General features: G+C 38.7%; 1 protein-coding gene across 1 annotated transcript in view; it reads left to right on the forward strand.

Annotated features, from left to right (window-relative positions):
• RASGRF1 (Ras protein specific guanine nucleotide releasing factor 1) overlaps positions 1 to 13494 on the forward strand; it is a 206792-nt gene that overhangs the window by 129249 nt on the left and 64049 nt on the right. The window contains exons 9-12 of the mRNA XM_020965608.2: positions 27 to 145; positions 3529 to 3689; positions 7185 to 7248; positions 10940 to 11076. Of these exons, the coding sequence (XP_020821267.1) occupies positions 27 to 145; positions 3529 to 3689; positions 7185 to 7248; positions 10940 to 11076 (481 nt within the window). The remainder of the gene's footprint in view (positions 1 to 26; positions 146 to 3528; positions 3690 to 7184; positions 7249 to 10939; positions 11077 to 13494) is intronic.

The following is a 13494-nucleotide window of genomic DNA, read 5'->3' on the forward strand; positions in this document are numbered from 1 at the left end:
GACTGCTCTCTCTTCTGTTTCTAAAGAATAATGCACGACGAAGTGAGTGAAACTGAGAACATTCGGAAAAATCTGGCAATTGAAAGAATGATCATAGAAGGGTGTGAAATTCTCCTGGACACCAGCCAAACTTTTGTGAGACAAGGTATAGCACTCATACGAATGACATGCTCCTATCACGTGTATAAACTGCCAGTTTGTTTTGCCACTATACGTCAAAACCTCTTTTCATGTTTTTCTATCATTATGGGGTGCTATAAGGCATAAAATTGCAGTACTATATATATATATATATATATACACCATTTCACAGTTTCTTTTCTCCAGATGTAAACATAATTATATACAGATGGCCTCAGTTACTCTATTGTGTGCTATAGTAAACATTGGTACTTTCATGTTTGTTTGATTTTTTTTAACACAAAGGATATCAATTTCATGTAACAGATTTAATCTCAGACATCCTGGATACTAGAGACAGAATATAGCTGTTAGCCCATTTCTTCTGACATTTGCTTAGAAAGTATCTCCTGATGACCAAACCAATGTTAGTCCGTACACTTTATTCTCACTGGTGGGAAGCTTTTCCAACCATTCAAATCTACAAGATCTCTTAAAAAAAAAGGAAGAAGCAGTAGAGGGAGGGCAGAAGGACAGAGATCCTTTTTTCCTATATCTGAGGTGACTGAAGATCACAGTAAAGATGTCAGTCAAAGTTCAGAGCTATATGCAGAATCCTTTCACCCATAAAGAGCAAGGTGATGGCCTGGCCAAAGTGGTTTTAATCCATGGCCATGTTCCAAAAGGGATTGTGTGTAGAAACAAGTATTTTACAAGTGGTCTAAGTATCTGTCTCATTTAAGGCACACGCCGAGAGATTACAACAATCTTTTCATAACAACCTCAGGCTACAGATCTTGTTGTGGGCTGCCCTCTATTATACTCGCTGCTGCTATTTCTCACTTATATTTTTCCTGCCTGTTGCTTTCTCAGTCAGATAGGAAATAGTCTATGCAAAGGTATAGCCAGCCTGCTCTTGTCTCCCTGAGGAAGCTGGCCCCCAGTGGTTTAGTTCTGAAGTGATAGGATGGGGTGAGCATGTGTGGAGGTGGGAAAGCGCCCCTGCCACATGCTCAAGAATATTGTGTGTAGACAGGGCAGGGGCTTCCCGGGGAGAGGCACCTGTCACCCTGGAGAGCTTGCTCCATGCCAGCAGGCACTCTCTATAGCATCAGAAGCTGGATTTGTCAATGTTTCATCATCCCTAGCCTCTAATTTGGTTCTGTCCAAAGAAAGATAGATGATACATGCATACATGCATAAATGTGAATATATGTATATAAATAGATGATACATACATATATACATACATAGATATAGATACAAGGTACATAGACATATAAATTATATATATATATACATAGGTATATAGACAGATAATTAGATGATAGATACATAGGTGCATGATACATAGATACATTAATAGATAAAAAAGATAGATAGAAAGAACATTAATAAGTGTTTACTATGTATCAAGCATAATGCTAAGTGCAATCCATCCCCAGATTTACAGTGAGGCTCAAGAAGCTTACTCTAGTCTGTTATCTAGATTGGGCTGAAATCCGAAGACCTCTGCCCCACACTTGAAAAACCCAAATCTCCAAAGCAGTCATGTAGCTGCTAGGGGTCAGAATATGGGGAAGCAGAGATAGGAGTCCCTGATGAAAATGTCTCAGACTTCCTTGGGGTGAGACAGTGTTTACACTCACTGTCTACACCTCAGAACCAATTCAGCTCTAATACTAAGGGAATAAAATGCCCAATATCCTGGAGGCCAACTCCTTTGAGCTGTCTTCATGTAGGGCAATTTTCTTCAATGTAATACACGTTATGGGGGGAGAGAAGTTTCTGTTACTATATACAATTGATATTTTCCTGTTAAGAAATGTTTCTACCATTCTCATGCTGCCATATACATGACTCTCGAATTGCACATACCTCTCAAGTGCATATATACAGTTCAATTAGCCAAATATTTATCAAGCACATGTTATAAGCAGGTCACAATGTTAGGCACTAGGGATACAAAAACACATGTGGGCCAAGAGAACTATAATATATGGCAGAACATCATGATAAGCACACAAAAGAGGCACCAAAATGCTATAGGAATTAGAGAAAGGATTACTTCCCACTAGAGTGATCAAAGAAGATAGCATTTCAACTGGATCCTGGAGGATGGATAGGAAAAAAGAAGGGAAGGGAATAAGCATTTATATAGTGCCTATTATGTGCCAGGAACTGTGTTAGGTGCTTTTTATAAATATTATCTCATTTGGGTAGAAAAGAGTTAGAGATAGGGGGCAGAGAAGGAGTGGAATGGGTGAAAGCCATTCCAGGCAGAGGGAACAGCACATATAAGAGATCAAAAGCAAAGAAAAGCACAGGCCATCTTTGAAGAATAGCAAGTAGTCTCAGTTGATCTTATCATCAGTAAACAAGTGCTTATTTAGTGCTTATTATATACCAGGCACCAGTGTGCTAAGCACCAGGGGTTACAAAGAAAGGCAAAAATAGTTCCCGCCCTCAAGGAGCTTACATTCTAATCGAAGTGACATGTAAATAACTAGACACATACAAAATAGGTACAGAGTAGGTGGAATTTAATGTGAAAGGGGAAAGACTGGAAGTTAGGGAAACCACTAAAGGCCTCCTACAGAAGGCAGAACCTGGGCTGAGTCTTGAAGGAAGCCAGGCAATCCAAGAGGCAATGATAAGGGGGAAAGATTATTCTGGCCTGGGGGACAGGGAGCATAAAGTCACAGACACAGGAGTGTTTGAGAAGCTGCAAGGTCAGCATAGCTAGATCACAGAGTATGTGGAGGGGTATCAAACATAAGACTGGAAAGGTAGGATGGGACCAGGTTCACAAAAAGTGTCAAATGCCAAACAGAGGAATTTAGATTTGATCCTGTAAGTAATAGGGAGCCAGAGTATCTCAGTGATCAGGTATGGCACGGTCAGACCTCCACTTCTCTCCTATGCATGGTTGGCCTGTACCTCAGGGCAAGGTGTTACATCCATGGCATGTCCTTTCAGGAGGGATGAGAAGCTTTCTTGAAATCAAAAGGTCCTCTCTGTGTGAAAGGGCCCTCTTTTTGTGTGGCCTTTCCAGTCATTCTTCTCCCCTTGTGCTCTCTTGCCCAACCCTGTTCCCTTCTTACACTCGCCTTGTGAGTTAATCAGTTAAGAAGCTGGTAACCCCCTTCTAATAGTCAGAACCTTGGGATAAAAAGGCCTTCTAAATATATAATGCTCTCCTGGGGAGATCTGTAGGAAGTACAGGGAGATTCTCAGCTTCCTGCTGGAGGTATTATAAGACTGGAATTTCTTCTGCTCAAAGACAGAACTATTTTTCCCATGACCACTCTCTCAGAACCTAGTCCCATATGTTTGCTGTAAAAAATAGTCTCAGAGTAGGCAGGATGATGCTAAAGGAATTGTAATGCATTTCTCTTCTCTTAATAGGTTCGCTTATCCAGGTGCCTATGTCTGAAAAAGGAAAAATCACAAGAGGACGTCTGGGGTCACTGTCCTTAAAGAAAGAAGGAGAGAGACAATGCTTTTTGTTTTCTAAGCATTTAATTATCTGCACTAGAGGCTCTGGTGGAAAGCTACACTTGACAAAGGTAAGACTAAGGAGGATAGGACCTGGGATCTGTCTGGCCTGAAGGATTCAAAACCAAAGAGAATAAAAGCAGGGATGTCCCTCATAACAATGATACCACAGCATTACAGAGGTTAGATCAAATGAGGACTGAATGTGAGCTTCACCCACACAGGCAGCCCACCCTATTCCAGTCTTCCTGATTGAGCCTTCTATTTGGGAGAAAAAGAGAAACGATGGGAGCAATCACTTGGGAACTATTGTTGTGGCTTTAAAATAATGACACGGGCTGTGTGTCATGAATTACTGTTGTACACATTTTGGCCAGGGCTGCCCAGAATAAGTCAGCAATGGAACTTGAATCTGTCTAGCAAATCAACAGCTTTCAAACATTATGACAAAATAAATCCCTCTTCTGGGTTATTTCTTCATGCCTTAAAACCCCAAACACTGATGCAATATTGGAATAGACCCATATTACTCAGATTTTTCCTCCAAGAGATCCCTAAACCTGCTTAATTCTTGCTCTCTGAAGAAATTTTATTCTAATGGGGCTCCACAGAAAATATGGGATTTAACGGTGAGCCCAGCCCTTCATCCTTGTATATTGTGTCATCTGGTTCCTCGCCCATCTTCTCTCTCTTTCTACCAATGTAAATGGATGGTTTCTGAGCTTTCCATCAGCCTCAGGCCATCCAATAATGATTTTGGCTGGCCCAATGCTTTTGCTGGCTAGCTTGAGGCTGATAATGTCAATAGCCAGTGCAAGATGCAAAAGATGCAGTGCTAGTAGAGGACTAGCATGGGGGATGGAGCGAGAGTCTAACTAGACCATAGTGCCAGCAACGAAGAGCAAGAATGAGTATGAGGGGTCAGGAGAGGCCTGTGTTGTGACTTTACACACTGTTCCCAAGAATTGTGCTCCATTTTATTTAACCTGTTCTTTATTCTACTCTTACAAGCCTGGGTTTTGTTGGTGAATAAATAGCCATACTACAGAAGTATCTTCTGGCTCAAGAGAAAATTCCCTCTCTCTCTTGTTTGACAGTGAAATGACAGATTTTCACTGGCACACCTTGGTCAAAAGCATTACTAGAAGCACAGAAAGCTGTTTAATTGGATTTCATTTTTAAATACAACACATTCTCCAGTCCCTTCCTAGGACTTTCACTTGGGGATAAGAAGGTTGCCTTAATTGAGCCAGAATCTCAGTGGAGCAGCTCATTACTGTCACTAAATTACTGGTCTGAAATATCATGCATTATATGGCAGAGAGCCCTCGGTTCGAGCAGTTGACTACAGGGATTTTGCTGCTTATATTAATTTATCAACAAATTAGCTTATTACTTGCATGAGGGCAATTAACAATTTCCAAATATCAAATTATCCATTTTCAACAAATCTGAGCATGAAATGCACATCAAGGAAATCTTTCACGGTTTATTGGCTTTTGAATTTTAATTACTAAAGATCTGCCATGGATGTTACACAGAAGTCTCCTCCTTTAGGAGGAAAGTTGTATTAGACGACCTCTAAGGTCTCTTACTACTTGGAGTCTATAATTCCATAATTTTTCTTGGCTATTTCTTAAAATGCAGTAGAGCCTCTGCTGTGTATTACAAGGTTCATTATTACTTGGCTTTTTACCTAATAAGAGTCAATCTGCAGCTCCCTAAACTTAATGGCTTATTAAGATGAGCTTTTCAGAAGTGGGAATGAAAACTTTAAATGAAAAAAAAACTTGCAAAGATGAAAACATAATAATATATAATCATAATAGCTGGCATTCATATGGCACTTTAAGGTTTAAAAAGTACTTCACATAGGTTAACCCATTTGAGCCTTGCAACATGCCTGTGAAATAAATATTATGGGCAATATCTCCATTTCATAAAAGGAATAGAAGAGAATGGAATTGAAAAGGATTCATTAAGTGCTTATTATGGCCCAAAGATTGTGTTAGGTGCTGAGAATACAAATTTAAAAGTAAGTCAGGCCCTGCTCTCAAAGAACATTTTAATTGGAGAAAATAATGCATAGGAGAGTTCAGTTGCATGATTGATGGAAAGACTTGGTGGTCCTTTAGGAAACTGGACTAGCTATGTTATGGGAAGGATCCCATCCTCTTTGGCCTGGTTCCAAATGAGTAAACTGAGGTTCAGAGAGTCTGTGACTTACCCAAGATCACACAACTAGTAAGTGTCTAAGGTAGGATTTAAACTCAGGTCTCATGATTTTATGAGCAGAGTGCTATTCATTATAGTGCTCACTCATTCTTTCTCTCTCTCTCTCTCTCTCTCTCTCCTCAATATATATAGATATATAGATATATAGATATGTATGTATGTATGTATACATATATATACACATATATGTGTATGTATATATATGTGTGTATGTATGTATGTGTGTATACTTCTCTGCTATAACATGGAAAGCCTGTGACGAGTGATAGTTTTTTGGGTTTTTTTAACCATTGGCATTAATAAAGAGTTGTTAGCTACAAAAATTTGGCTCTCATACCTCAAAACATCAAAATGTTGGGTCTTCAAAGTCTACACTAGCAGAACACACACTCTGACAGGTATTACCAAGCTAAAAAAGCTTAAAGTTCAGGACTAGCAGCAGATTGCCCACAATTTGGTCCCAGTTATTATAACTAATTAATCCCCTGAACTAGTCACATAAACTTGAATTCACACTATTTTAACAACTACATAAACTATAAACATTGCTTCCAAGCCAATTCAACTATATAATTCAAAATCAAATTATGAGGCCACTTCAGGGGGGATTCATTATTTACACTAATTAGAACATAGCTGTACCTGTCACCCAAGAACCAATCTAAATACAGAGAGACTCATGACTAAAAGATTAACCATCAAGTAGTTATTTTGGGAGAAATAACTGGTTTACTAGATAAAACATGGAAGTGATTCCACCTGACTAGGTCTAAGGCATATCTGTATTGATGAAAACATGAGTCTTTTGAAGTATAAAGGGGAATTTAGTCATAGAGCTTGAAGGGACTTTAAAACCTATAATCGGCAGCCTAGACTTCTATATGTAAGCGTGACACAGGACCTTCTTTATTTGATTTCAGTGTAGGTCACATTGCTATTTTAGTTATTTGTAGAAATTAGTTTTATTTGTTTAAATCTATTAAATGGTGGGTCTATAAAGATACAGATCACTAGGATAATATCATAAGATAAAGAAATAAAAGAAAACTGGGAGATTATGTAGTTTAACCACTTCTTTTAGACATAAAGAAACCACCACTCAGAGGAAGGGAAGTGATTTTCCTAATATCACAAAGCTAGCTGGGGATGTATTCATGACTTGAACCCAGATCTCTAGAATCCTCACTCAGCATTATATATCACATATCATACTACCTCAGATACAAGAGGTAAAAGGCATTTTGCCAGACATTCCAAAAAGAATTTAAAAACCAGAAAATAACATATTGAAATTTGAGATTCAAATTAATCCACATGCTGCTGTTTTTCAGAATGGAGTGATCTCACTCATTGACTGTACCTTGATGGAAGAGCAAGAAAGTACAGATGAGGAAAGTAAGTATTTCACATTTCTTCAAAAATAACTAACCCCAGAGTTTACAGCCCTAGATAGGAGGCTACTCAGTTTAAAGCAGGTAATGGTTTTGTTCTACAGTCACAAAAAGTTGAAAACACACCTCTCCCTGGTAATAGAAGGCTAGATTTAGAGATGGAGGTAAGTGGAGGGATTATCCAGCCAAATACACCCCCACACACACATCTTACAGGTGTGAAAAATGAATCCTAAAGAGATTAAGTGACCTGACCAAGGTCATAAAGGTCCTAAAGTGGCAGAGTTAATATTGGAACCCAGATTTCGACTGCTCTGCACACACTGATTTACCATATAGCGACAGGCATCTAATTTGTTTAAAAAGTGATCTAGGCTCTCTATCACACTAGTCATCAAAGGGATCAAAGAACTTGACACTATTATTTATTCTAGCTAAAATGTAATAGGCATGAACTGTTTTTTTCATTGTACCCCCGTGACTAGAACACAATAGATATCTAATAAATGCTTGGGAAATTGAATTGGATTGGAAGGGACAGAAAGAATAAATATTCTTACCTCTCCTCCCTTCCTTTTTACAGATTAGGTAATCAGTGCCTCGGTCCCAAGTTTGTCTTTCTGCATCCTAAATTAGTTTTGGGAGACCAAGGTCATGTGCCCGTATTCCCAAGTTACAGAGAGGGAGTGAATGCTGGCCTTCCTAGCTATGGTGAAGAGCCTTCCAGGACATCTCTATTCTCCCTCCCCCATCTGATGAAGTCCTAGCTAAAAAATCCATCAAAAGGAAGCAGAGCTAATACAGGACCTCTGCTGGATTGGAACAGTGCATCTTGAGAAGTGCAACTAAGGCAAGAGAGTTAGGGCTTAAAAGGCTGCACCTTATGTCCATCAAGGGCATTAGTCTTATTACTAGTGTGTTCATGTGGCACTTTAATTTCTGCAGCTCCTTCCCTAAGGTGACTCCCATTGGAATTCACGCTGTCCTTTCATTTGTTTTAATAGCCAAAGTGTTCACAGAGATTTCTAGATTCATAAACCTACAACAAATTGTGAATTACCTAGTTTCTGTGTCTGTCACTTCATACAAGCCAGTGCATCTTTCTGGACATCTGGACATCTTCTAATGATGAGTGAGGGTGTATCAAAAGGAATCCATTTGGAATTTGTGGAAATTGTGGCATAGAAATGGGGCCTTTGTTTTCATAAGTGTTCTAATCTTTTAGAGAAAATGGAATAAGAAGGCAATCAAGGAATATTTATACTTCTTATAAAACCAAAAGGATCCTGAGTACCACCCAAAAATGGAATGCGCTACCATGATAGGTAGTGAGTTCACTATCATTGCAAGTCTTCAAGAAGAGTCTGGATAGCTATTTTTCAAGAATGTTATAATAAAGACTTTCAGGTAGGGGTTAAACCAGATGACCATTGAGGCTACTTCCAACTCTCAATCCTGGAATTCTGTGACTTTACTGAATGTAGTGTTTGTGTTATAGAGATAAATATTAGACCTGTGATTTCATTGGTATAGGGAACTCCAAGGTAAGGAAACTCCTTCTACTAAGACAGATCAGTACTCCTCTAAAATTTGCTATCCTCAAGAATTAGCTAAAGCACTGAGAGATTAGCAAAGAGCTCTGTGCTCAGGCTCACAAAGCCAGAATGTGTCAAGGGTGGTACTTGAACTGGTGTCTTCCTGGCTCTGAGGCCAGTTCTCTATCTAGTACATCACATATGAATACTGTTTCTCTGTGCTTTGGGAAACAGCTATCACATTTATGGACTTAAGTAAGAAATATTCTCTCAACTCCACAATCTTTAACTTTCCTGACCATTTGACATGGAACAAATCACTTTACTTCTCAAATGGTTTTGGGGAAGGTGTATTACACTAGAAGGGCAGCTAGGGGGTACATTAGCTAGAGCCCTGGGCCTGGAGTCAGGAAGAACTGAGTTCAAATCCAACCTCAGACACTTACTAGCTGTGTGACCCTGGACAAGTCACTTAACACTGTTTGCCTCAGTTTCCTCATCAATACAATGAGTTAGAGAAGGAAATGGCACACCAGTATCTTTGTCAAGAAAACCCCAAAAATCAAAGAGTCAGACATGACTGCAAAATGACTAAACAACACTGATATGCATTAGTTAAGAGAGTTCCCAAACCAGGAGCTCCATATACCAATGGAATCATGGAGTCCAGATGAAAAACAAAAACTAAAAAAAGTTCCCCCTTCTTAAAATGCAAGAACCAAAAGGCACTTACATGAAATCTTCTGGTCCAACCTCTCCCTTTCATAAATAAGAAAATTGAAGCCTAGAGAGATAAAATAACTGCCCAAGGTCACCTAGCTTGTGAGTAGTGAAGCCAATAGTAGAGTTCAGATCTCACACTTCCATTATGTACTAAACAAAATGATAATGGTCCCTTTTGGGATGCTTTCATCTCATGAAACTAGGGATTCAAGAATGTAAGAATAGTTTCAGGTATTTAACAAGACAAAAATGCTGTGGATTTAGTGTCCCTTCAAAGAGTTTGAAATTTTACAACATTCCAAACAAAGCCACAAAAAAAGCAGACATTCTGACATCTATCAAACTACCCTTTGGTTTCAGAGGAAGCATTTAGGGGTGGGAGAGGAAGGGGCAGATGAGGCAAAGAGGGGAGTGTCTGTGTGTGTGTGTGTGTGTGTGTGTGTGTGTGTGTGTGTGTGTGTGTGGAAGGGAAATAGACAGACAGATGTGAAAGGAGAGATGGAGAAAAAGACAGTGGGGAAGAGAAAAGGGAGAGAGAAAACAGACAGAAACTGAGAGAAGAGGAGGGGTGAGGGAGAGAAAGAAAAGAAGAGAAGGGAAAGAGAAAGGAGAAGAGAGAGGAGGGGGAAGGGAAAGAGAAGGGAAAAGAAAAAATGAGAGGGGGAGAGATGAGAGACAGAAAGAAGGAGGAAGAGATAGTAAAGACAGAGAGAAGAGAGAGACAGAAAGAAAGAGAGAGACAAAAAAGAACCATACATAAAACAAACAAATACAAAATGAATCCAAAGTTCTGGCTAGCTTTTACACAATTATACAGGCCAAAATGCTTAGCTTGGCCTGCTAACCCTTCCCAATGTACAACATTTCATCTCCCCATCTTTTATGCCTTTTCACAGGTGGACTCCCATGCCCAGAATGTACTCCTTCCTTACCTCTGCTTTATAGAATCCCTATTGCTGCAAAGCTCAATTCATGTGCCTCCCCAATGGTCCTTTGCTGGTTTCCCCCAAATGTTAACTCTCCCTTTTGAAATTGCTTTATGTGCATTACTTTTTATATATCATCTATTTACTTACATACATGTTGTATACATCAACAAAATATAAGCTATAAGGTAGTTTTTCCTCTTTGTATCCTAACACCTAACACAGTGCCTTACACTGAATAGATAGTTGATATATTTGTTGAGTTGAATTGGATAGATTTAATTTGATTGATTTTATTTGCCCTTTTCTCATCTGTAAAGTGATTCCCCAACTTAGAGATGACTCAGGAAAATTAATAAGTGGTCAAACTTGCTATTAAAATGCTGTGCACAATGCTTAAGTTAATGTATCTAAAATTGTAGTGGCTACGTTATCATTAAAAAGTATTCTAGCAAAGAGAAGAGGAAAAGAATATTTGGTATGTGAGAATGATCTCTTTTGAATTCTAAAGATAAAGCCTCCGGACAAGATATAGACCATTTGGATTTTAAGATTGTGGTGGAGCCAAAAGACTCTCCGTCTTTCACTGTCATCCTTGTGGCCTCCTCCAGACAAGAGAAAGCTGCCTGGACAAGTGACATTAGTCAGGTAAGAAGAAATCTGAAGAGAAAGTGAAACTTCCTCTGAAGAGCTCAAGGGTTTGCTTTGCTGGATGTGGATGATGTGGGAGTTTTCCTAATTTATCTTTTAGCTAATTACAAAAAGTAGAAGAGCAAACAATGTCTAATAGGACAGATAGAGATGCAAATTATTGACTAGCTTTGTGGATCCTGATAATGAGATCAGCTTCCCTATCCCATATGTATACATGAAATATTGAACAGTGGAAACCCATCCCAAGAGAGAAACAATAAAGGAAAATAACTGAAAATATAAATGCACAATAATGGAGGCAAATTAGTCTGAACAAGTTACTTGAAAACCCAAAAAATCTGTCATAAAACTCAAGAAGTCCATAACATCAATTATCTAAAGTTGTGATTTAGCCTTGGAGGCAGGTAGGTGGCTTAGGAGATAGAGCACTGAGCCTGGACCTGAACTTAAATCAGGTCTCTGACATTTACTAGCTGTATGATCCTGAGCAAGTCACTTAACCTCTGTTTGCCTTAATCCACTGGAGAAGGAAATGGCAAACCATCCTAGTATCTTTGGAAGAAAACTCCATCAACAGGATTGGTTGTGCTTTGGTCCACAGGGTCAAGAAGAATCAGATATGACTGAACTACTGAACAACAACATGGATTTAGCTTTAGCTTAAGAATTTACCAGATTAAATTCCAATTTAGAAGAACTAGGACTTTTGGGTCATAAAAGTTGCTGGTAAAAGATTGCATCATTCATTAATCAGAATGAACTAACATTTTCTAAATAACTCAGCCACACCCAACTAGAGCTAGAAGATATTAAGTGTAGAAGTGAAATCTGATAAGATGTGGAACAGGTGTAACAACTACCTGAGAAGCCCTACCAGATTTGGTTCACAAAAGGGTAAATTAACTTTTCTTAGTTTAGTACCACAGAAGACATCTCTAATTCTTAGCAAATGTATGCTGTCAAGAGAGCAGGCAGGAGAGGATGGATTGATATAAATCCATCACCAGTACAGTAAAAACGACCCTAAAGCACATGCCTTTTGGATCAGTATCACTAATCAGTCAAGAAACGTTAAACCCTACTATGTTCCAGGAAGCACACTGTTAGATTTGCTTAAAAAGATAAAGAGCTAATAATTGTTTGCAGGATCACACATTCCTAAAAGGCTAATGGAAAAAAAAATGAATGACTATGTTAAGCAAGGTAGGCTATCATTAAAGCATTCTATTCAAATTTGTACCTGGCTGCCTGCCTGGCTGCGTACCTGCCATTAAATGTTACAGACATCTGGTGGAGTTTATCCAGTTAGTGCTAATATAGATGATGACACCCTTGTAGCTGCATAGCAACATATTTAAAACAAGCCAAATTCCCACAGAGAAAAAAACAGAGTTCAGGACCAGAAGTCCATGTGGTTGCCAGTTCTGTACTTACAGTGCCTTACATATGGTAATTGCTTAAGCAAATAAATGTTTCTTAAATTGAATTCTCAATTTCCCCTTAATGAACTAATCTTGGGAGTTGGGGACAGACTAAGGAAGATAGGAAGGGATGTTGGGAAGAGATTCAGTTGAAGTATTTGACTGGCTAGATTATAGTCATAATATCCCTTTATGAATGGCTAAATAGCTACATCTACATAGAGATTTAGACTTATAGACAAATTTATATGTAAATATATATGTACATATATATGTATGTATAACATGGCACATATGTAGCTTTACCCTCTTCATGTAAAATGCAAGCTCTTTGAGGACAAGGAGAGGGTTTTTTTGTTTGTTTTTCCATCCCCAGAACCTAGCACAGTGCTGTGCACATAGTAGATACTTAATATGTGTTTAATGAATTCAAGTTTTAGTTACTGCAAACTTAGCTGGGAATCCTGTGGACTGTCAGCCCCACAACTATTCAAGCAATAAGCAGTAGCAATTGACTTCACAGTGATCCTCTCAGAGTAACCAAAACCTACCTTTCTCATTTTGCCGCCTGATTTTGGGTACCTAATTCCTAAATTCTAGCTATTGACTCCTTTCTTCAGTCATATGCAAGTGAGAGCTAAGGAGTCAAAGTTCTACACTACAGTCATGGTAAAAACGAGCTTAGAAATGTAAACAAATATGAACATTTGTTCAAATTTCTTTGTGTCCATTTTGCAGTGGAGCCAAGAACAGCATGTATTTATAAAGAAGCATACCTAGCCAAAGTTATTGAACCACTTCCTCCTAGTACCCGAGTCTGATTCTCTGCCTGTGGGTATGTCTCCTTAGGAAGCTATAGATTAATCCTTTCAAGACTGTTTAGTAATTTTGTTAGACCTCTTAATTCTAATCATTAGATACTAATGAGTCTGAGTTCAGAAAATTAATAGCCATAAATTCCATGATAGGAATGTAAATGTGACTCAAGAAA

Source organism: Phascolarctos cinereus, unplaced genomic scaffold (assembly GCF_003287225.1).
Source record: "Phascolarctos cinereus isolate Bilbo 61053 unplaced genomic scaffold, phaCin_HiC Scaffold_3;HRSCAF=262, whole genome shotgun sequence".
Taxonomy (NCBI): Eukaryota; Metazoa; Chordata; class Mammalia; order Diprotodontia; family Phascolarctidae; genus Phascolarctos; species Phascolarctos cinereus.